This window comes from Sarcophilus harrisii, chromosome 4, assembly GCF_902635505.1.
Source record: "Sarcophilus harrisii chromosome 4, mSarHar1.11, whole genome shotgun sequence".
Classification (NCBI taxonomy): domain Eukaryota; kingdom Metazoa; phylum Chordata; class Mammalia; order Dasyuromorphia; family Dasyuridae; genus Sarcophilus; species Sarcophilus harrisii.
The window spans coordinates 438,919,261-438,940,268 of NC_045429.1; the positions used below are offsets into that span (position 1 = coordinate 438,919,261).

A 21,008-nucleotide genomic window follows, 5' to 3' on the forward strand; every position below is an offset into this window, starting at 1 on the left:
TGTGATTGGGGATTGGAGAGGCTTGAGTTGGGGCTGTATGGCAGATAGTCAAAGGCCTTGAACTATTTCTGGGGCCTTGAAAGCTCATTTGGGTCTAAAGCAAACACCCCCAGGAAGGCTGGAGCTTTCATATGGTTATCCCAGTCCTAATCTCAACCCCAGAACTGTTCAGTTTCTTTGTGTTTTTAAACATTTATTTATATTTAAGTGTATTTTTTAAAATAATTTTATTGGTGCCTTTTTGTTTTTACACACAGCCATTTTGTGTACATACACATTTCCTTTGAACCCACCTTTGTGACAAAGAAAAAACATACAATAATTGGTCCTAAGTAGTTCCTCAACTTCTAAGAGATTTCTCTGAATTCAGGATGTGGTGTGGAAGGCCCTGACACACCCATAGTTAAATGGGCACTGAGCTGCTTTCTGTGTTATTGAAGCCCATGAGTTTGAGTTCACATTGATTTTCATGGCACTGATTTCCCAGCATTTTATTAGGACTTAGAAAATGTCATCCTTTTTTCCTTTTAGTTTTGCATATTTTAAAAAATTTATTCTCTACCACTTAAATGTGAATCTGAAGGAACCTTAAGAGATCCTCAAGGCTGATAGTAGGAGTAGATCACATTTTTATCAAGTTTTCAGATTTATAAAGTACTTTTCTCTCATAACAACCCTCTGAAGTAGGTAGTTGTCACTGCTTTTATATTCCAGAGGGAGGACTCGAGGGAATCCCAGAACCTGCTTTAGGACTGAATACAAAGACCATTCTCGACCGTGGTCTTCTCCCATGCCCCCCAAACAGATTGGTTGAAAGGCTGGTTGGCCAAAGCTTTCTAGGTTTTATAATCTACAGTCCTCTCTTTCATAGGTCTGCAGACTGGCGATTGATCACTCTGCAAAGAAGAATGCAAAGGACACAGAAATCTTTGTCTTGAAAGAGAAGACTCATATTACCAGTTTATAGGAAGTGGGGGGAGGGTGTTTTCTCACTGGTATGGTTGAACTCTAATATTCTAGAAAAAATCTTTCCTTGTGAACCCTGGGATCTTTAAGGCCTTGAATAGTTCAATAACACTACATAATAGCCTGTCATTGAAGCCCTCCAGTTGCCTGTGATTGTAGTCCGAATTATAGGTTTAGTGAACCAATGTCTTGTTCTTCTCTTCCTCTGAAAGGCGGATTACTTTAGTTGTGTGGCAACAGTGGTGTACCTTCGGAAGGAGAATTGTATGTACCAGGCTTGTCCCTCTCAAGATTGCAATAAGAAAGTGATAGACCAGCAAAATGGACTCTATCGATGTGAGAAATGTGATCGTGAATTTCCCAGCTTCAAGTACCGGATGATCCTGTCGGTAAGATTCTGAGACCCATTCGCATATAGGTAACCCTTTATGACTTGCCGAGAATTTTGTGTGTGATAACTCTCTGTGATGGATTACTTTATGAGATCCAATTTTACAGATGAAAAAATGTAGGTCTTGAGGTTGAGGTTATTGTGAAACTCATTTAGCATCTACTGTGGAGCATTATGATGTATGCAGAAGGGGGGAAGACGTTTGCTAATACTGTCTCATGGAGCTCGCCCTCTTTCCCTGCCGTCCCAGAGCCAACACCCAGGAGAATGTGAACCCAGACTTCCTGACTCCCCTGGGCGTGCAGCATCTGTACAATGTCTGCTGGGGTAAAGCAGCCAGAAAGCCCTTAGAGCAGTGAGCATGCAATAGTTTTTGAGGGTTCCTGGATATGAGCAGGGAGGAAAGCTGGCTTTCAGCAAACTTACTGGCATACCTTGTTCCTACAAAAAGTCATTCTTCTTGCCAGAAATTTGAGTTTGGCGACCCTTCCTGATTCTAGTCCACAAGTATGGCCTGCGGTGCAATTAGAGCATCGGTGGCACTTGCCTGCTAACAGTTATGAAGATAAATTAATTTGAAATGGCATTTCTGGAGAGCAGTAATTGCACTTGTACAGCTGATCCCTATATTTAGTTCATTTTCTTGTAGGTAATGTTCTGTTTCCCAGGCCTTAATGGAGCCTGCCTCAGAGGAAAACGTCTCTGAGTGATGTTGAGATGGTGGTGTCTTCTTCCTCTGCTAGAGTTCAGCTTCTTTCCATTTTAAAAACCTCTTACAAATTAAGGGTTTATAACTACCCTAAGTTGCCATGCAGAACCTTAGTTTAGCAGAAAAACTCTGTCTAGAGTCAGGTTTATTATTTGGGGTCTTTTATCCTGCACTTTTTGCAGAATTGAGATAAATTGTTTTGTAGATGTTTCATTCATAATAGCTTTTTTGTTAAACTTTAAATGGCAGAATTCCCATGCACGTTCACTCATTCCCCCTGAATCTATGTGTTCATCACAATTGCCACTCTGGTTTCACTGAATGTGAGGCCATTTTTTCCTCTCTTAGGGACTGTGGCAGCTCTGGGATCCATGTAGACATGTGATCCGTTGCTGTGCCCTGTGTGGCTGCTTGTTATTTTAGAAAGATTACCACATTTTATTACCATATTTCACTTATCAGGTCATGTTAGTAACAGAATGAGCCCTTCTTAGGAGACCCCATGGATCCCAGAGATCGTGAGAAGGGTACCTTAAGTCCCAGGAAATCATTGAATATAAAAGTGAAGGACTTGAGCCTCAGATGGAGAGTGATGTAGCTGTAATCCCCTCAAGTCTTTGGTGGCTGAGCTGGGATAGCCACCCCTTTTTCTTCTTCTTGGGCCAGGGCTTTCCTCCCATCTTATCCTTGACTCTCTTGCTTACTTTCGAGGCTGAGATATTTGCAGCCTGATCCTCCATCCGCACCCTCCCACCCACCCTCACTTACTTGTGGTGATGCTGTTGCTGATTCAAGCTTCCTGTGCTCTGTCCAAGTTGGGAACACTTTGTTCTCATCTCATTTGCTCACTTAGGTTTGAATGTAAATTTGCTGGCTGCCTTACAACGAGAAGATTTTAAGTCCGGATTAAACCCCTCAACTCACATTTATGCCTATTCTGTCTTTCTGGCACCCCCACCCCCAGCCCACCAATGGAGAATTGTTAATAAGGGAGAGAGAGCCTTGGGTGAAGTCCCCAGTGTGACCCATGGAGTCATATAGTCTCACTGAAATAAAAAAAACAAAGGCATAAATCTCGTGTCATAAAGGAGAAGCTTATGAAAACGTCCAGATTCAAGGGCAGTGGCAGATGGATGTGGGTAAACTCGAATTCTGTGTGTCAAGGGTTGTGAGAGACTGTGTCTTCACCTCTGTCTACATTGTACTGTGCTCTCCTTTTCATCTGGGTTTTGGTTTTAAAACAGATTCTTCTTAAGGGCTGACTATTGGTGTATAATAATAGTTTCCTATACAGCTTTAATAGACATGATTTGAAATCACCAGACCACCTTTGTGGCTTCTGTTTGTTTTCTCTGGGGGAAATAATTTGGAGTTGTGTTTTTTCAGGTCAATATTGCGGATTTCCAGGAGAATCAGTGGGTGACTTGTTTCCAGGAATCTGCAGAAGCTATCCTTGGGCAGAACACTGCGTATCTTGGGGAATTAAAAGACAAGGTCAGTAACCTTTCTGATTTGAAGGATACAGATTTCCCAACGACCTTCTGGGTGGACATTGTTTTTTTCTGATGATTTTTACCGCTTTAGATTGTTTCCTCTGTGTTTTGTTTCCCAATCTAATTCACTTTGAAACCCAGATTCTTGTCCTGTACATTGTTTAGATATGGGTATCCTGGAAGAGATCAGATTATGTGGCACTTGTGAGACTTAGCTAAATGTAGAACGTTGATAACTGTGGCGCGCTCACCCGAGTTCTGTGCTTTTGATACTAGGATAGCTCAAATCAACAGAGGTTCCAAGATCATCTGATGTAAGGGCATACCTTGTTTTATACATCTGCTGTCTCTGAAAGTCTGGATGGAATACCAATCAGCTTTTAATAATAGAGTTCATTGCTTATCTTGTTTTTACATTGCCCCTTCCTACCTTCCCAGTCTTCTAGTGACAATGGCCTCTGCTTTTTCTCGCACAAAACATTCCTACCTCCTAACTCTGTGCATTTCCATTGGCTGTCCCCAATTATTCCTGGAATTCTTTTTCCTCCTCTCTACCTCCTGTTTTCCTTGGCTTCTTTCACAGCTGAGCTAAAATTCTGCCTTCTCTAAGAAGCCTTTACCATTTTCCCTTAATGTCAGTGCCCTCCCTCTTTTGATTATCTCCAGTTTATCCCGAGTATAGTACACAGCTGTATTCCCTATTGGATGGCACTTCTGGAAAGCAAGGGCTGTCTTTTTTGTCTTTCTTTATATCCCTGGTGCTTCACCCAGTTCCTACATGGGAGGTGCTTAATAAATGCTTGTTGATTTGATGTTTATCCTTCTTTGTTTAATGCAAAAACATTTCAATTTCACGTAATCAAAATTATCTACTTTATCTTTTTTAATTGCCTCTGTCCTTCTCTTCATTAAAAATTCATTGACGAATAGTTTTGCAAGATAAATAAATATCTACTTCTCTTCTAATTTTTTTATGGTATGATCTTTAATATTCAGGTCACATCCACTTTGAATTTTATTGTGGAATGCAGCAGTATAAGATGTTGGTCTAAGCCTGATTTCTGCCAAACTTCTCTCTTGTTTTCCTGTAAGGTCTTGTCAAATGAGAGTTCTCTTCTAGTTCATGTATATTTTCAAGTTTATCAAACATTTAGCTGTGGAATTCAATTATTTCTGATTCTTCATTGTCTACTTAAAAAAAAAAAAAACTTACCACAGGATTTGAGAGATTGCATGAGGGATTGAGTGATGGTTTGAGGATTGCTCTTCCCCTCTTGTTCCTTTTTAAAAAAATGTATTTCCCCTGATGTCCTAGATCTTTTGTTCCTTCAAATGAATTTAGTTGTTATTTTTTTGAGCTCTGTAAAGTATCCCTTTGGTACAGAATTAAATTTGTAAATTAACTTTGGTGATGTTTTTTATTTTTATTATATTGTATTGACCCAGCCCAGCCATGAACATTGAATATTTCTTCAGTTATTTAAGATATTCTCAGATCACATTTTCAGTACATAAATGGCACCTGCTTTTTCAAGGAAATTCAGCTTAAACATTTGTTAAATTTCTATTTGCATTGGACTATGGTTTGGGGTAGATAAAAGTTAAAAGATTAAATTACCCATGGCAGTTTAATAGGGAAACTTGAGGCATTAGAAAACAAGATGTACAAACCAAGCTAAGACCAAAGGAAAAGGGATTGTTTCTGATCATGGCAATACAGATCAGCTAAGGTTGCTGTTTGGAACAGCGGGCCTTTGAGTAGACCTTCATAGATCAGAACAACTTCAGTGGACAGAAAAGCCAGGCAGCAGACTTTTTGTTAATATCCAATAAAATGAATATTTTTCTTACAAAATCTCAAAATTTCATATGTTTTTGATTGAAAATCTGGATTTCAAAGTATATTTGATGCTTATTGTGGAATACACCAGAAGTTGGACCTCAATTAGATTAGTTGCATTTGTCAAGTTCTATTTTATTCCAGTGTGATAAACTTTGCATATAGGTTTGTTAATGATCATTTCCTCTCAGTTCAGCCAGAGAGATAGAACAGAACTAGACCAATGAGAGTTTGATATTCTTTAAGCCATGCAAAGATAAATGGGGATTTTTTTTTTCTTGTTCACCCAAAACAGTTTTAAAGTTAGGTCTTGATCTTTTTTTAGTAATCTTAGTTTATCTGCTATTTATTTGGCACATTCTCTTTCTTGTCCTCCTTTTCAGTTCTTTCTATTTTGCCCCATCCCCCACCCATCTCTAAAATTGTCTGCTAGCTTTCTGAAAATATTCCGTCCAAACTGTTTACCAGTAGCAACTAAAATGGGCTTTAAAGTGTGGTGTTATCCTCATTGTCTGTTCTGCTTGGCCCTCTGTTTTCATAACAGATTGTAAGACTCAATGCAGGCCTTTCAGGATTTTTTATTAGCTTATTAAATTTAACTGCCTTCACTGCTGCTGAATGAGGACATATAGAAACCCCTCCCCATAGGAGCCATCATATGCTTGCAGTGTGAGCCCGACACTTACCTTCATCTTGGAAGGAGATAGAAAATGATTTAATTTTTGCACATTTGACTGTGTTCAGTTTACATATTCATAGCATTTCCCCACAAAATAACTTTTAAAGAATAGACCAATAGGCACAAACCTTTTTATACTCCTATTCCCCTGAGGTTAATATACAAATAACTCTTGCTAGAGAGATCCAACCACTTTGGAGTAGTTGAATTGTACTGGTATTTTAAGTGATCCTACTTAGATTTCAAATTTAACTTCCACTTAGCTAAGTGAAGGAATTGTATACTTCTGCTAGTGCTCATTGTTTGATTTTGGCTGGTCAGAACCTCTAGACAACAACCTATTTCACACATAATGGCCTTGGCCTTTACAATAGGGCAGTCTCAAAGAGAGAAGTTGAGTGTGGGGGGGTGTTCTTTGCAAAGTCAAATCCTAAGAGGTTTTGCCCCCCTCCCCCCACAGGGTTGGTCTTTGCCGGATTTCTTCCGGCTCCCCTATTTCTTAAAGATGTTTGGTTTCATCTTTGTGCTTCCTATGTCTTCAGCTCCCTAATGTCATTTGAAAGTTTCCAGTGCTTTAGACAAACCTTCCTCTTATGAAAAGAAAGAAACTAAGGGAAATGTTGAATCAATTATCAGATGATTCTGATCTATATAGATCTGCAAAGCTAAATACCATGGAGAGTAGCTACAGTCTAGAAAGGAGGCTATCAGTCAAGACATCCAGAAAAGGGTAGAGAAAAGGTCCAAGAACCAAGTTCGCAGTAGAGCCTGTGACTCCAGGTAACTAAATAAGAAGCAGGCGTAATAAGTAATAAGAACAAGGTAGTTTAACGATCCTAAAATGATAATGCAAATTTGACTTCATCTGACACATTTGACACAGACTCAAGATGAAGTTCAGGGCTAGAATTTGGCTCTGAAAAGGATGTACCTTCCTCAGATGCAATGGGATAGATGAAAGAGTGGGGTGTGGGAGAGTGTCTTCGCACTTAGCAGGGTGGTGTCTTAGATTAAGAAGGAAATTTGTGTGAGGAAATCCAGAAAACAAAGCATTGTGGAGGCAGAAACAGAATGGGTTTTATCATTGGAGTAGACAACTGGGTCCCTTCACAGAAAGAATAAATAGAGGAGGAGATAGTGATAGGAAATTTCATTTATCTGAACATTTCTTGACATGGTCTCTCCTACCCAAAGAAGAGTAATTTCTTCACTTGCCTTATCCATTCAGTCAAAATTTATCTTAAGCACCTACTATGTGCTCAACACTGTTGATTGCTTGGAATACAAATGCAGATATGAAATGATTATGTTCTTCAGAAATTCATGTCCTTTTATATATGTGTGTGTGTTTGTTAGTTTATTGCTATTTTCTTACATCACCATAATATACTATCTATCCCTCCCCTTTCCCAAGAGCATATTCTATATGACATTTTTTTCTTTTTTGGGGGTTTAGGCAATTGAAGTTAAGTGACTTGCCCAGGGTCACACAACTAGAAAGTGTTACATATCTGAGGCCAGATTTGAATCAGGTTCTCCTGACTTGAGGACTGGTGCTCCATCCACTGCACCACCTAGTTGCCTCTGACATTCTATTTTTTAGGGAGGAAAAAAAGTCAGCACAGTTGATTGATATATAGAAAAAGTCAGAGAACCTGTACAATGTGTAATGTCTGTTAGTGTAAAGGTGCGACAAAAGTATAGGATGAAAATGGCTTCTCTTATCTCTTCAGTCATCCCACTTGATCTTTATAATTTTGTTGTGTAAGCTTTTGCTTTGGGGATGAATAGTTCTTTCCACTTACACATAGTAGTAATATCTATATTGTTTTCTTAGTTCTGCTTACTTCACTTTGCATTAGTTCATATAGATTTAACATCTTACAATCTATAATGTTCTTTACCACAACTTGGTGAGCCATTCCCCAATTGATGGGCATCTACTTTCATTTTCAATTCTTAGCTATCATATAAAATGCTGCTATTTTGAAGTATATGGAATTTTTTTTTTTTATTACCAGTGGTTTCCTTGGGGTATAAATCTGGTTCAGAGGGTATGGTTAGTCATTCATTTGCATTATTCCAAATCGTTTTCCAAAATAATCAGGCTATTTCACAGTTTCCCCAGCAATGTATCAGTGTACTTGTCTTTCCAAAACTCCTCCAACATTGACTATTGCCATTTTGGGGGGGGGGGGGTTTGGTTAATTTGCAGGATGTCAGGTGAAACCTCAGAGTTGTTTTGATTTGCATTACTCTTATTATTAGAGATTTAAAGCATTTTTTTCATGTAGTGGAGTAGTTGTTCTTTCCAATAAGGGCAGCTTCTTTTCTGAGTTACAGTCTCAGCAAGGAAGAACTGGTCCTGAGGTGAATACATAGAAACCTGAGGGGGAAGTAACCATTTCTATTTTATTAGTATTAGAGTAAAAGGAAAGCTGGGCATGGTCTGAAGTGCCCAGGAGATTTTACAGGAGCAGATTTTAAAATGTTTTAAGAAAGAATAGGCAGGCTCTCATGGCCTAAAATTCTACAAAGGAAGTTATTCAGGATGAATTGGAAGCTCTCAAGACTGAAATTCTGAAGATACAAAGAAACAGTTGGGATGAAGAGCTAAAAGGGGGAATTGTCCAAAAAAAAAAAATGATATGGATATACAGAGAACTCATCAACCAATTTAGATTTTAAAGAGACATGTTCAGAAAATAATTGCAAGCTAGTATATGAAAGAATATTCCTAAATAATTAATAGATAGAAATGCAAAGCAAAACAACTCTGAGGTTTTGCTCATAGCCATCAAATTGACAAAGATAAGATGGGAATAGTTAGTGGTAGAGGGAGTGTGGAAAGATGGACATACTAATGCTCTGTTGATGGAATTGGAAATTGGACCAATCATTCTGGAAAGCAGTTTAAAATTATAAGAAAAAAAGTGACAAAAACATCCATATCCTTTGACCCAAAAAATCCACTGCTAGACACATGCCCCCAAAAGGTCATTGATAAAATAGACATCCTCATAACACCAGAGATTATAGCAGTGATCTATGTTAGCAACAATTTTTTTTTAAGTGGATGTCCATTGACTGGGGAACACTGTATCTCAGGAGGTCTGGTGGGTCAGAGTAATTGAATATTGCTGTTCTGAAGGAAATAATAACTGGGACCATGGAAAAGAATGGGAGACTTGTGGAACTGATGCAGAGCAAAGTCCTCTGAGCCTGGAGAACCATGCACCCAATGACTGTCCTGGGGGGAATGGAAGGAGAGAATAGTTATAATCCTTATCAGGGAAAACAAGCAAATTGATGGGTACAAAGTTGGGCCTTTCACCCTAGTTCGAATCCATGCATGCAACCTGCCTTTCCTTTGATTAGTCTTGCCCTTTTCTCCCAGCCTCCCTTAGCTCCCTCCCAGCCTCCCTTAGCTCCCTCCCAGCCTCAGCTCACACCATTCTTGTGAACACTTCCAGCTGTCTACAATTCCTTTCCAGGGCTTGGCCCACCAAGTCCTGACTTTGGCCCCAGCCAGCAGAGCCCCTCTCCCTCACCTGCTGCCCTCTGATTGGATAGCCGTCAGTTCTTGGCCTGCGCTTTCCATTCAAACTTGGCTAAAGCTGGGCCCTAGTTTCTTCCTGCCATCTGCCTTCTCTGTGTTGCTGGTGGAAGTAACAACTTTTTTACAACTTGGCTGATTGCGCTTCATCTAAGTTTATCTTATCCCACTTGGAACTTCAGGGCTTTTTTTCCTTCTGTAATTAACTATTACATGACTCCAGCAGCTCTGCTAAACCTCTTCTCTCTTCCAGCCTCCTTTATTACCTCCTTCTTTTCAACTAACCTTGTCTTCCTCTCCAGAGAGATTAAAAGCTATCTGTCATGATCTCCCCTTCCCCTATTTTTAACTTCAGAATTTCTCTGTATCATCCGCTGTTTTTTCTTCCTGGTTTCAGAATGTCACAGAGAAGTGGATTTTCTCCTTGCCAAAGCCAAGCTTTCTACTGATGTACTTGAACCTCTCTTCCTCCTTCCTTGGGAGCTTGCCCCCTTTGCCTATTCCACATTTCTCTAATCTTCGGTCCCTATCACCCAGCTCTTCCTTGATGCCTACAAATCTGCCCAGGTCTCTTCTGTCCTTAAACCTCCACTTACAAACACATTTCTCTTTCTTTTCAGACTGGAGAAACTGGGTGTGGCTGTGAAGAAGGAAATGTAAAAATATGAAAATAAAAGATCAGTACATATTTACTTTTAAAAAACACCTTCACTTAGTTATACTTCTCCAAGCCATTGACCTATATCCTTCCTCCCTTTCATAGATATGTTCTTTATTATCTTCTCTCAGTGCTTCCATATCCTCCCTTGTCAATTGATTGTACTCTGGCTTCTGATCTTACCACATAATCAACCGATTAAACACTAGAGCCCGTGCTAGGCGCTAGGGCTCCAGATGCAAGGAGTAAAGCAATCCCTGTTCACCAGGAGTTTACATTCTAATAGGGAGGACTGCAATTCCACATAAAGCTTGTATGAAGTGAGGAGAGAGGAACCCTCTGAGGTAGAGGCAAGACGGGAGGGCATTCTAGACCTCAGGACGGGCATATGGGAGGTAGAAGACTGGGGAATAGAGAATCATTTGGACTGGATCAGAGTACAAGATGGGGAGCAATGTTCAAGCTAGGCGGTGCAGTGGAGAGCACTGGGGATTGGGAGTCAGGAAGACCTGAGCTCAGACACCGTCTAGCTGCAAGGCCAGACCACTGTCAGCCTCAGTTTACTCATACTAAAATGGCGATAATCAAACATTTATCCCAGAGTTGTTGTGAGATTCAAACGAGATAATATTTATGAAGTACTGATCCCAGTACTTGGCATGAAGTGGGCACTTAACAAAGGCTTGTTTCCTTCCCTTCTTCCTCTCAGTGAGGGCAGAAAGATCACTGGGGTCCAAACTGCATAGAGCTTTAAAAGCTAAGAGAAGAATTTGTTTTATCCTAGAAGCAACTGGAAACTACCAAGGTTTGTTTAATAGGGAATTCATATGGTCAGATCTGCTTTAAGGAAATTGACTTTGGTAGTTGTATGGAAGAGAGACTCGAGGTGGGAGCAGCTCCTACTCGATTGCCCAATTAGGAGGCCATTGCAGTGATCCCGAGGGGAGACGGCACCTGGGAGAGGGGAGGCGAGATCAGAGATGGGAAAGGTGGTGAATCCCGAAATGGTCACATTTTGCACCTAGATGGATGGTTGAGGAAGGGGTGGGGAGTACGCAAGGGAAGAGTCCAGGACAATGCCAAGGTTACAAATGTGAAACAATGGCAGGATGGTGAGGCCTTTGCTAGAAATAGGCAAGTCAGCCAGAGGGGCGGATTTAAGAAGATAATGAGTTTAAATGTGTTGAGTTTGAAATGTCTGCAATAGGGCCTGAGTCCCAGGAGAGACCCGGGATGAGTATAGAGATCTTGAATCATCTTCACAGAAATGACAAGGTTGCTGAGAGAGAAGAGAAGGCCCAGGATGGAAGTTTGTGCAATACCTTAGTTGGGGGAATGTCGTGATGAGCCAGCAGAGAGTAGTGTTAAGGAAATCTGGGGCAGGGGTGTGGGGATGGGAGGGCTGGACTCCACATGTCTCTGATACTGAAGAGGGGACGAGAATCATTCAGTCTGAGAAAACACCATTCAGTTTGGTGGTTGAGATTATTGGTAATTTTGGTGTGAGCTGTTTCAGTCGAGCCATGAAGTCTGAGTCCATCTTGTATCAGCTGAGGAGAGAATGAGGAAAGAAAGAGACAAAAGCTTTTTTGTGGAGTTTGGCTGAGAAAAATGGGAGACATAGCTAGAAGGGATCATAGGAGTTTGTGGAGTTTGTTTTAAGGGTAGGGGAAACTTGATTGAAAGTACTCTTTCCTTATAGTCATATAATGCTCTAAATCACTATTGATTAGAGAAATGCAAATTAAAACAACTTTGAGGTACCACCTCACACCCATCAGATTGGCTAATGTGACAAAAAGTGGAAAATCCTCAAGATTGGAGACGATGTTGGAAAATTGGGATACTGATGCATTGTGGGTAGAGTCATGAACCGATCCAGCCATTCTGGAGAGCAATTTGGAACTATGTCCCAAGGATTATCAAACTGTGCGTGTCCTTTAATCCAATAGTGCCACTGCTGGGTCTATATCCCAAAGAGATCATAAAAGAAGGGAACGAACCTTCTTTTTGTTGTGGCAAAGAATTGGAAAATGAGTAGATACCCATCTATTGGGGAATGGTTGAATAAGTTATGGAATATTCTTGTTCTATAATAAATGATGAGCAGTTGGATTTTAGAAAAGCTTGGGAAGATTTATAAAATATGAACTGATGCTGAGGGAAATAAGCAGAACCAGAAAAATATTGTACACAGCAACAACAAGTTTGTGTGATGTTCAAGTATGATAGATTTGGTTTTTCTCACCAATTCAGTGATCTAAGGCAATTCCAATAAACTTTGAATGGAAAATGCCAATCACATTTATGACAGTTATGGAGACTGAATGTAAATTGACACATGCTATGTATGTTTCTTTTGTGTGTTTTTTTTTCTTATAGTTTTCCTTTTCTTGATTTTTTTTTCTCCCAATATGATTCATATATACATATATAACCAAAAAAAAAAAAAAATGTTGTTTTACATGTAACTAGGGAAAATTGGAAAGGGGAGAATTTAAAAAATGAAAATGCAAGATTACCAGTGGTCTTTTAAGGATGAAATCTAATAGTCTTTTCTCAGGTTTATCCTTCTTGACTTTACTGCAGCTTTTGATAGATACTTGGTCATTCTCTCCTGTTTACTTAATCCTTCTCAATTTCCTTTACCTGGGTCATAGTTCATGTCCTGGTTCCTTAGTGTAAGAGTTCTCCAAAAGTCCTGGCCCTCTCCTTTTCTTCCTTCTGTTGATGACCTCAAGAGCTCCCATGAAATCAGTTATCATTCCTACTCAACTACCTCCTCATTTATAAATCTTTAAATCTCATAAGTTCTGGTGCCCCTTCAGCAGCTGCCTGCTGGATACCAACCATCTAGAGAACCTGTAGGTATCAGAGTCAACAAGCAGAATTCATATTATCTCTCTCCATGTTACCTTCTCTATCAGCCCTCTCCCAGATTCTGTAGTGTGTGGTGTTTATTGACAATAATGTTTTACTTTGCATAACAAAATTCTCCCTAAAGATTTTCTTCCAACAAAATGTCCCTCGTGTAGTACATATTAGATACAAGATTCCTTCAGAGGTAACTGCTTTCCTCTCCCCTTCCCTTTTCACCTCCCTAATAAATAACCTCAATCCAGACGTGAATTGGGAGAAGGTTCATCTATCAGAGGTATTTGCTTGTCAGAAGAAATCCAATGCAGAGTTCAAGTCAAAAGAAGGATTCCTTCTTACATGACCTTTACCAGGGAAGACACCTCTGTCTTTCTGATCACTCAGATCTTCAGCCTCAGGATCACCCTTGACCCTTCCTCTCCACTCATCCAAGGTCTGACTTGGAATCTTGGCTCCGACACTTAATAGCTGTGAGACCCTGCCTCAGTTTCCTTGGTGATCAAATGGGGATAATGATAACACCTATCTCCAGGATTTTTGTACAGTTCAGATGAAAGACTATGTGGGACAGGAAACTGCAAAGTGCTGCCTAAGTGTGCTGTTATCTGCCCAATCTTGTCGATTCTGCTTCCAACTTTTTTTTCACCTGTCTTTTCTCTACTCTCATAGTTTCACACCTGTTCTATAGAAAGGAGTTCTGATTGGGCTTTGAACTTTCTCTAGCTGCTAAATTAATATTCCTAAGATTTGGGTTTTTCCTTGTTACCTTCTCCTTGCTCAGATGTCTTCACTCGCTCCCTATTGCCTTTATGATAAAGAACAGTCTTCAGGCTGGCATTTAAAGGCCCTCCTAGCCTGGCTTCTGCCTTCCTTACCAGTCTTGTCTTCCTATCACTCCTTTTCTTCTCTGTTCCCTGAGCTCAGCATGCACAAGCTGATCATTACCTGCCTGAAATGTGCCTCCTTCTCACCTGTCTCTTAAAACCTCTGTCTTTTTTCAAGACTCAGGTTCCACCTACATGAAGCCATTACTGATCCCTTCAATTACTAATGTTCTTCCCTCCTCCAAGTCTGCCTTAATAATAGCTGGCATTTCCATAGCAATTGTAGCTTTACAGTGGATTTTGCAAATATCTTGTTTTAGTGGAAAGAGCTTTGGGCTTGGAGTCAGGAAGCCCCCAAGCACTTAACTGTCTGTGTCATCCTGGACACATCACTTAGCCTCTGTCTGCCTTGGTTTCCTCATTTGTAAAATGGGGATAATAATAGTACCTGCCTTCCAGTGGTTAGGAGGAAATGAAAATGAGATGATAAGTGTATAAGTGCTTAATCCAGTACCTGACAGATAGCAGGTACTTAATAAATTCTTGTTCCTTCCTTTTCCTCACAATACCACTGGAAGGTAAATGTAGTATCTTAGTAGTATAGATGAGTAACTGAGGAAGTTAAGTATCTGGAGCCAAATTGGAACTCAGGGTTTCTCAATTCTTTTACATGTGTTAACTAGGGAAAGTAAGCTTCTTGCAGACAGCTCTTTGTCTTTGTCCCACCTCATTTGTTATTTCATTGCATCACAAAGAGGATCTTTGGTTCTTGAAAGGCTGTTCAAGTTCTTGTAGGTTCTACCTTGTTGGAAAGGCACGAGTGATGGCTGTTTTCTCCTTTCTGAGAGCTAGGCTGGGCACTCACATGATGAGGAATTCTTTTGCAGTCTGTGAAACTACAAAAAATATAGAAAGGCCCTCGGTCCTGCTCTTGGGAAACAAAAAAGTCAGTGTAAACACTCTGAAACTGGAGTCCTTGTCCGGACATGTAACATTGGGGAATCAGACAATTAAAGGAGGTTGTACAAAATGGAAGGATAACTCACTTTGAAAAGTCACGAGGAGTCAGCAGAGTTAGTTTTATGGGGCATTCATTCACCGGTGCAGGTAACATACTCAATTCAGGAAGCGCTTCCTGGACACTGCATGAAGCACTGGGGATACACAGAGAAAAACACAACAACCCTCTCCTGAAGGATCCTTCCTTCTGCTGGGAAGAGCAGTATATGCACAGATGGTGCCAAAGGAATACAAAGGGACTTCCAGTGGATAAGCCGACAGCTGGGGCATTTAGAGGCTTTTAAGAAGAGGTGGCATTTGAGCTAAAGCTTTAAGTTAGCTAGAGGATTCCAGGAGGTGGAGGTGAGGGAAGGCATTCCAGGCCTGAGTTTTCCCAGAAATAGTGCAAAAAGTGGAGTCTGTGAGTTGGGCTTGGGCTATAGAATGTGTGAGGGAGAGTCATGAGAGATGTGTTGGAAAGTTAGGTTGGGGCCAGTTTGTGAAGATGCCAAATAGAAGCTTACTTTTTATCTTAGAGGCAGTAGGGAGCTATGAAAACTTCTTGAGTAACATGAGCAGACCTGTGCTTTAGGAATAGCAGTTTAATAGCTGCATGGATGATATATTGCAGTGGAGTGACTGGAACCAAAGAAATTAATTAGAAGGTTATAAAGGCCTTAAGCTGGGGTAGTCATAATAGTAAGTTTTTGTGAGAAGGCTGTCATGAAAATAATTGATGTTTTTGTACTAATATATATTTCAGAAGATGAAGAGGTGGAGAAATTATGAAAAGTTCAATAAATCCTCTTAAATTACTCCAACATTTATTTTGATACTTGATGACTTTGATTCAAAAGTGGGAGTAAATGAGGATGGCAAAAAAATATATTAGAAGATATAAAATTTAAGAAGGAATGGTAAAGGACAAAGTGTTAACAGATTTCATTCCTAAACCAGCTATCTTTTTTGTGTACTCATACAAGTGGAAATGACACTAAAAAAGGACAAGGATGAAAAAGGCTAGTGGACAGGACCAAAATATATACAGAAGAGATGTGTGCTGGAAGTGAACCAATTGCTGGAGATGAACCAATTTTGAGGGCATTTAGGGATTGATTTGTTTTTTTTTAATGGGTGTGAAACTACTTTTTGTTTTGTTTTGTTTTGTTAAAGCTTTTTATTTACAAAACATATGCATGGATAATTTTTCAGCATTGACCCTTGTAAAAGCCTTCTGTTCCAAATTACCCCTCCTTCCCCCCTCCCCTAGATGACATGTAGTCCAATACATGTTAAATATGTTAAAATATATGTTAAATCCTATATACACACATTTATACAGTTATCTTGCTGCACAAGAAAAATCGGCTCAAGAAGGAAAAAAACTGACAAGGAAAAGAAAATGCAAGCAAACAACAACAGAAAGAGTAGAAAAGCTATGTTGTGGTCCACACTCAGTTCCCACAGTGCTCTCTCTGGGTGTGGCTGATTCTTTTCATCACTGAATAGTTGGAATTGGTTTGAAACATCTCATTGTTGAAGAGAATCACATCCATCAAAATTGATCATCATATAGTCTTGTTATTACTGTATACAATGATCTCCTGGCTCTGCTTGTTTCACTTAGCATCAGTTCATGTAAGTCTCCCCAGGCCCCTCTAAAATCATTCTGCTGAATCGTTTCTTATGCAGAGGTGTTTTATGCACCTCTTATTTGTGGCTCTAAGAAGCTCTAGCGGGCCAATGACTGCACCCTAGTAAACTATCTTGGCTGACAGATTAAATCAGATGGTGATATCTCAGGGACCTCAGGCCGTTGGTGACTTGTGTGGGTGTTTGTCCCAAGCATATGAAGACTTTCCCAGCAGAACCGTTGGATGTAAAAGTTCCAGTGACCATGAAAGAGAATAAAGTAGGCGCAGTCTCTTAGAACTTGGTCACACATTAGGCACTAGGTCATCCATTGTATACTGGACCATCACCAGTCATATCCTGACTTTTGTCCCTGGAAGAGGAGTAAGGTTGATGACTTTGTGCCGTTCTGTCTCACTTAAATCTAATTCTCACAATTTGATTCTTATTCATCTCATGATGTCATTGGTCCACTTCAAAAGTGAAGGACACCCAACAACAAGTAAAAAAGTTTAGATCAAAATAATAGCTACTATCATATAAGCCCACTTTACATCATATATAGAATTTTTTGTGACTATATACCTGTGCAATAATAATTCCCTTCTGAGGGAATTAAAGGGAATAAGCAACCTTTCACATCACAAGTGATGTTCCACAATAGACCACATCTTTACCATCACATAATTGACTGGAAAATATGGAGTACAAAATTCTACTTCAATGTTGCCACTAATTTTTTTTTTCCTTGGGAGAACAAAATTCTACCTTAAATGCTTTCTCCCAACAAAACACTCCCATAGTTATTACAGAATTATACATATTGCCTTGAAAGATATGAGAGAAAACATTGTTCAATAATCCTCTTGTAGAACCCAGAGCAGAAAGGCAACCACCAGACTTTGTCTCTGGATTAGGCTACTTTGGGAGCACTGAAATCTTGTAGGTTTCCAGCCTGAGCTGTTCTTTGGATCCTGGAATAATGCAATACTCAATACCCCAATAAAGTAGCTGTTGAACCACCACTCTGGTCCTCCTGGACCAGACCTTTCCCTCTAGAAATGCACAGAGCCCATCCCTAACAAAGTCAGAAATCAGGAAAGAAACCAGAAGAATGAGCCAACCCAAAAATCCCACCATAAAAAAGATCATGGTGACAAGTAAACTTAACATGCAAACCTAGAAGAAAACTATTCCAGGTAAAGGCTCTGAGAAAAAATCAGTTTGGGCAGAAATTCAACAAGAATTCTTGAAAGAGATAAAGTAAGCGCTTAAAATGTTTTTAATGTAATAGAATCCAAAGCTTATCTTAGGAAAAGACCAGAGGTACACAAAAACTTTGAAGTGCAGGCACAGAAGTCAAGAGCAACCCAAATGGATAATCATGAACAAACAATCCTAAAGAACTGAATAAGAATAAATTGTTTACGGTTTTTTATGGGGAGATGATACATGTGTTCCCTCTGGCCCCTTTCATCTCCAGGGCTTAGAATACTTTCTGTTAGATGAGAAACATAATACACAGGAAAAAGAGAGGGAAATAGGTAAAAAGTATGTCAATCCAAACAAGGTGGAAGGGGTCCCAGGGTAAGTGACATTCTGATCTGAACTGCTTGAAAGAGGGATGTATACATCCACAGTTGGGTACAGAAATAAATTTCACTACACGGGAATGCAAGAGGATTAGAAGAAGGGGGGAGGGGGAGTGTAAGCAAAATGAATTAAAGATGTACAAAAATGTTTATAGCAACCCTTTTTTGTAGTGGCAGAGAATTGGAAGCTGAGGAGGAGCCCATCTCTTGGGGAACTGAAGCTAGTGCAATAGTTTAGGCAAGACATGATGGGCTCCTACTATTTCTAGGATGATAACTTTGTGGGGAGATCTGCATGGGACATGTTAAGAAGGTAAAAACAAGATTTGACAACAGGTTGGATATATGAGGTGAATGCAAATGAGGAATCAAGAATCATCTTGAGTTTTTAACTTGGTAACTGGAAGATGATGGTGCTCTCAATGGTAGTACAAAGCTGGGATAATGTGAAGGTTAAGTTCTGGTACCTCTGAGATATCCGTTTTGATATGCACAAAAATCAGTTGTTGACTCAATACGAGAGCTCGGGAGAGATTAAGTAAGGCTGAATATATAGATTTGGTAGAATAAATGGTGATTGAACCATTGGCAGCTGATGAGGTCGCCAAGTTAGTGGGGACAGAGTGATGGTGATGGTGGACACATGCTTAGTGGGTGTAGTGTGGTTGAAGATCCAGCAAAGGAGACTGAGAATCATTCGGGCAGATGCGGGAGAGCCTGGAGAGAGCAGTCAAGAAACTTAGAAGGGAGGGTGTATCTCCTATAAGTATTTGTTAAAGTCCTGATGAATGAATTACTCTCCAGATCCTCCCAGTCTTGAAAGGTGAAGACCAAAAGTGTTGATTTTAATAAAATTTAAAACCAAGATACTTGTTTTGTCTGGAATTTGTTATGATGGAAATTAGATTTGACAACTAATTTCTATCAACTTGGGAGTGAAAATCTTGTCAAAAGATATGTACTTCAGAAATTAAGCTGATTTTGAACGTGTGAATCATGTTGAGATGATGTGATCCCGCCAATATCTCTATGTCTTCTGTTTGCCCATTACAGAACGAGCAGGCCTTTGAGGAAGTCTTCCAGAACGCCAACTTTCGTTCCTATACATTCAAGATTAGAGTCAAACTGGAGACTTACAATGTAAGTAACCCTGGGAGTGAAGAGAGCAGGGCCTGGGGGATCACTGTGCTTCTTTTCTCCACATTCGTGCAGACTTAGTTGTGGGGGCAGCTGAGGCTGTGAGTCTCCCAAAGACCTGGCCCCCCTGCTGTCACCCTAAGGTGAAGGCTCTAGAGGCCCTTGCTAGCAAAGTCTGTGGTTCTTTGGGAGTGTAAGGGATGATCTGCCCATTGATCAGAGTGACTTAGGAGTCGGGGGAGAGGGGAGAATGGGGTCTTGTGGGGAACGGAGGGGCTCTCACCCACAGCTCTTTTTCTTCCCAGGATGAATCTCGCATTAAGGCCTCTGTCGTGGACGTGAAACCTGTGGACTATAGAGAATATGGCAAGAGGCTCATCATGAACATCAGGAAGAACGCAGCGGCTCGGCAAATGTGAGAAGAATGTTGCTGATTGGGTAGAAGTTTGACACTCCCCAGAATGACCCCAGAGCTGATGTGAAGTTGATCTCTTCCCACCCCTGTGTGACAATTAAGCTTTAGCTGCACGGGGCAGAGCTGCCCTTTATGGTGGACTAAGCAATTTCCTTTGTCGAGTGAGCCCGGGGACCCCTTGGTAGGTAAAGAGGCGTGTGCTCAGATCTTGTGACCCCTAAACCATGTCAGACTTCAGGGGCCAGTCTCGCTCAGTGTTGTACCAGTTGTCACTGCCATTAGCTCCAGGCATTTGTCGATTTTATTAAGATGTCATTATCTTTAGGCTGGAGTCCTGTTCAAAGTAATTAGCCCTAAATCTGCGGCCGGAAGAATAAATGGTATACCCGAGGTTTCATTGCTCCAGTTGGTGACACTTTGGGAACTTTCTGGGAAAAGAATTGGGAATGCAGTGCTAGAGAGCAGTCTGAGAAAGACCTGAGTGTGCTCACCAGTGTTTACTCCTAGAATTCAAAGGCTTCCTCCTCCTGGAGGTGCCACGTCTCTGTTAATGCTTGGAATGGCAAGACGGCAGAATTATTAATCAAAGCCGTATCTCTTATATCTGAAGAATATCCTTCCTTCAGGGTTTAATAGACTGAGTCAGATGGGCCTGATATTAATCAAAATTGTCTCTTCTGAGGAAGGCTGATAAGCATTGACTCACTGTCCCCTAGGGAAATCTAGGCGACTACAAAGCGTTGCTTGAGTTTTCACTTCAATTAACATCACGTTTTGAATTGATGATTGTACACGTTTCCTACCTGTATATATTTCTTGCATTTGTATGTTTCACTTCTTCAATTTTGGTTGAAGCTGTGTTTAAATAAGGAGAGAATTATAAAGAAGGGGGAGGGGGAACCCTCTGTTTCTATTGCTTTGTTTCAATAAATAGTATATTTAGATCTCTGTGAATCCTACTTTCTTTGAACTCAAAAGGGTTCTACTTACTGGAAAGCAATTAATTAGCCTTCATAATAAATGTTCACTTGGGGGAGATGTTAACTTATTACGAACTCTAAGATTAGACGGAGGCATAAAGATCTCTATTTCTGATGTTTGCAGCCCTGAAATTTATCTTTAAAAGAAAAAAAAAGGATATGTTTTGTGCCCAAGAATGCTGATGATCTGGCACTTTGGGGATTTTATTGACGTTTACACAGCAGTCTAAAACCAACCAGGCTTTGAAATTTGTACAGAC

General features: G+C 40.2%; 1 protein-coding gene across 1 annotated transcript in view; it reads left to right on the top strand.

Moving 5' to 3' along the window:
- RPA1 (replication protein A1) overlaps positions 1–20,712 on the top strand; it is a 55,994-nt gene extending 35,282 nt beyond the window's left edge. The window contains exons 14-17 of the mRNA XM_031967796.1: positions 1,179–1,355; positions 3,453–3,560; positions 19,270–19,356; positions 19,659–20,712. Of these exons, the coding sequence (XP_031823656.1) occupies positions 1,179–1,355; positions 3,453–3,560; positions 19,270–19,356; positions 19,659–19,772 (486 nt within the window). The 3' untranslated portion in view covers positions 19,773–20,712. The remainder of the gene's footprint in view (positions 1–1,178; positions 1,356–3,452; positions 3,561–19,269; positions 19,357–19,658) is intronic.
- Positions 20,713–21,008: the final 296 nt, after the last annotated feature.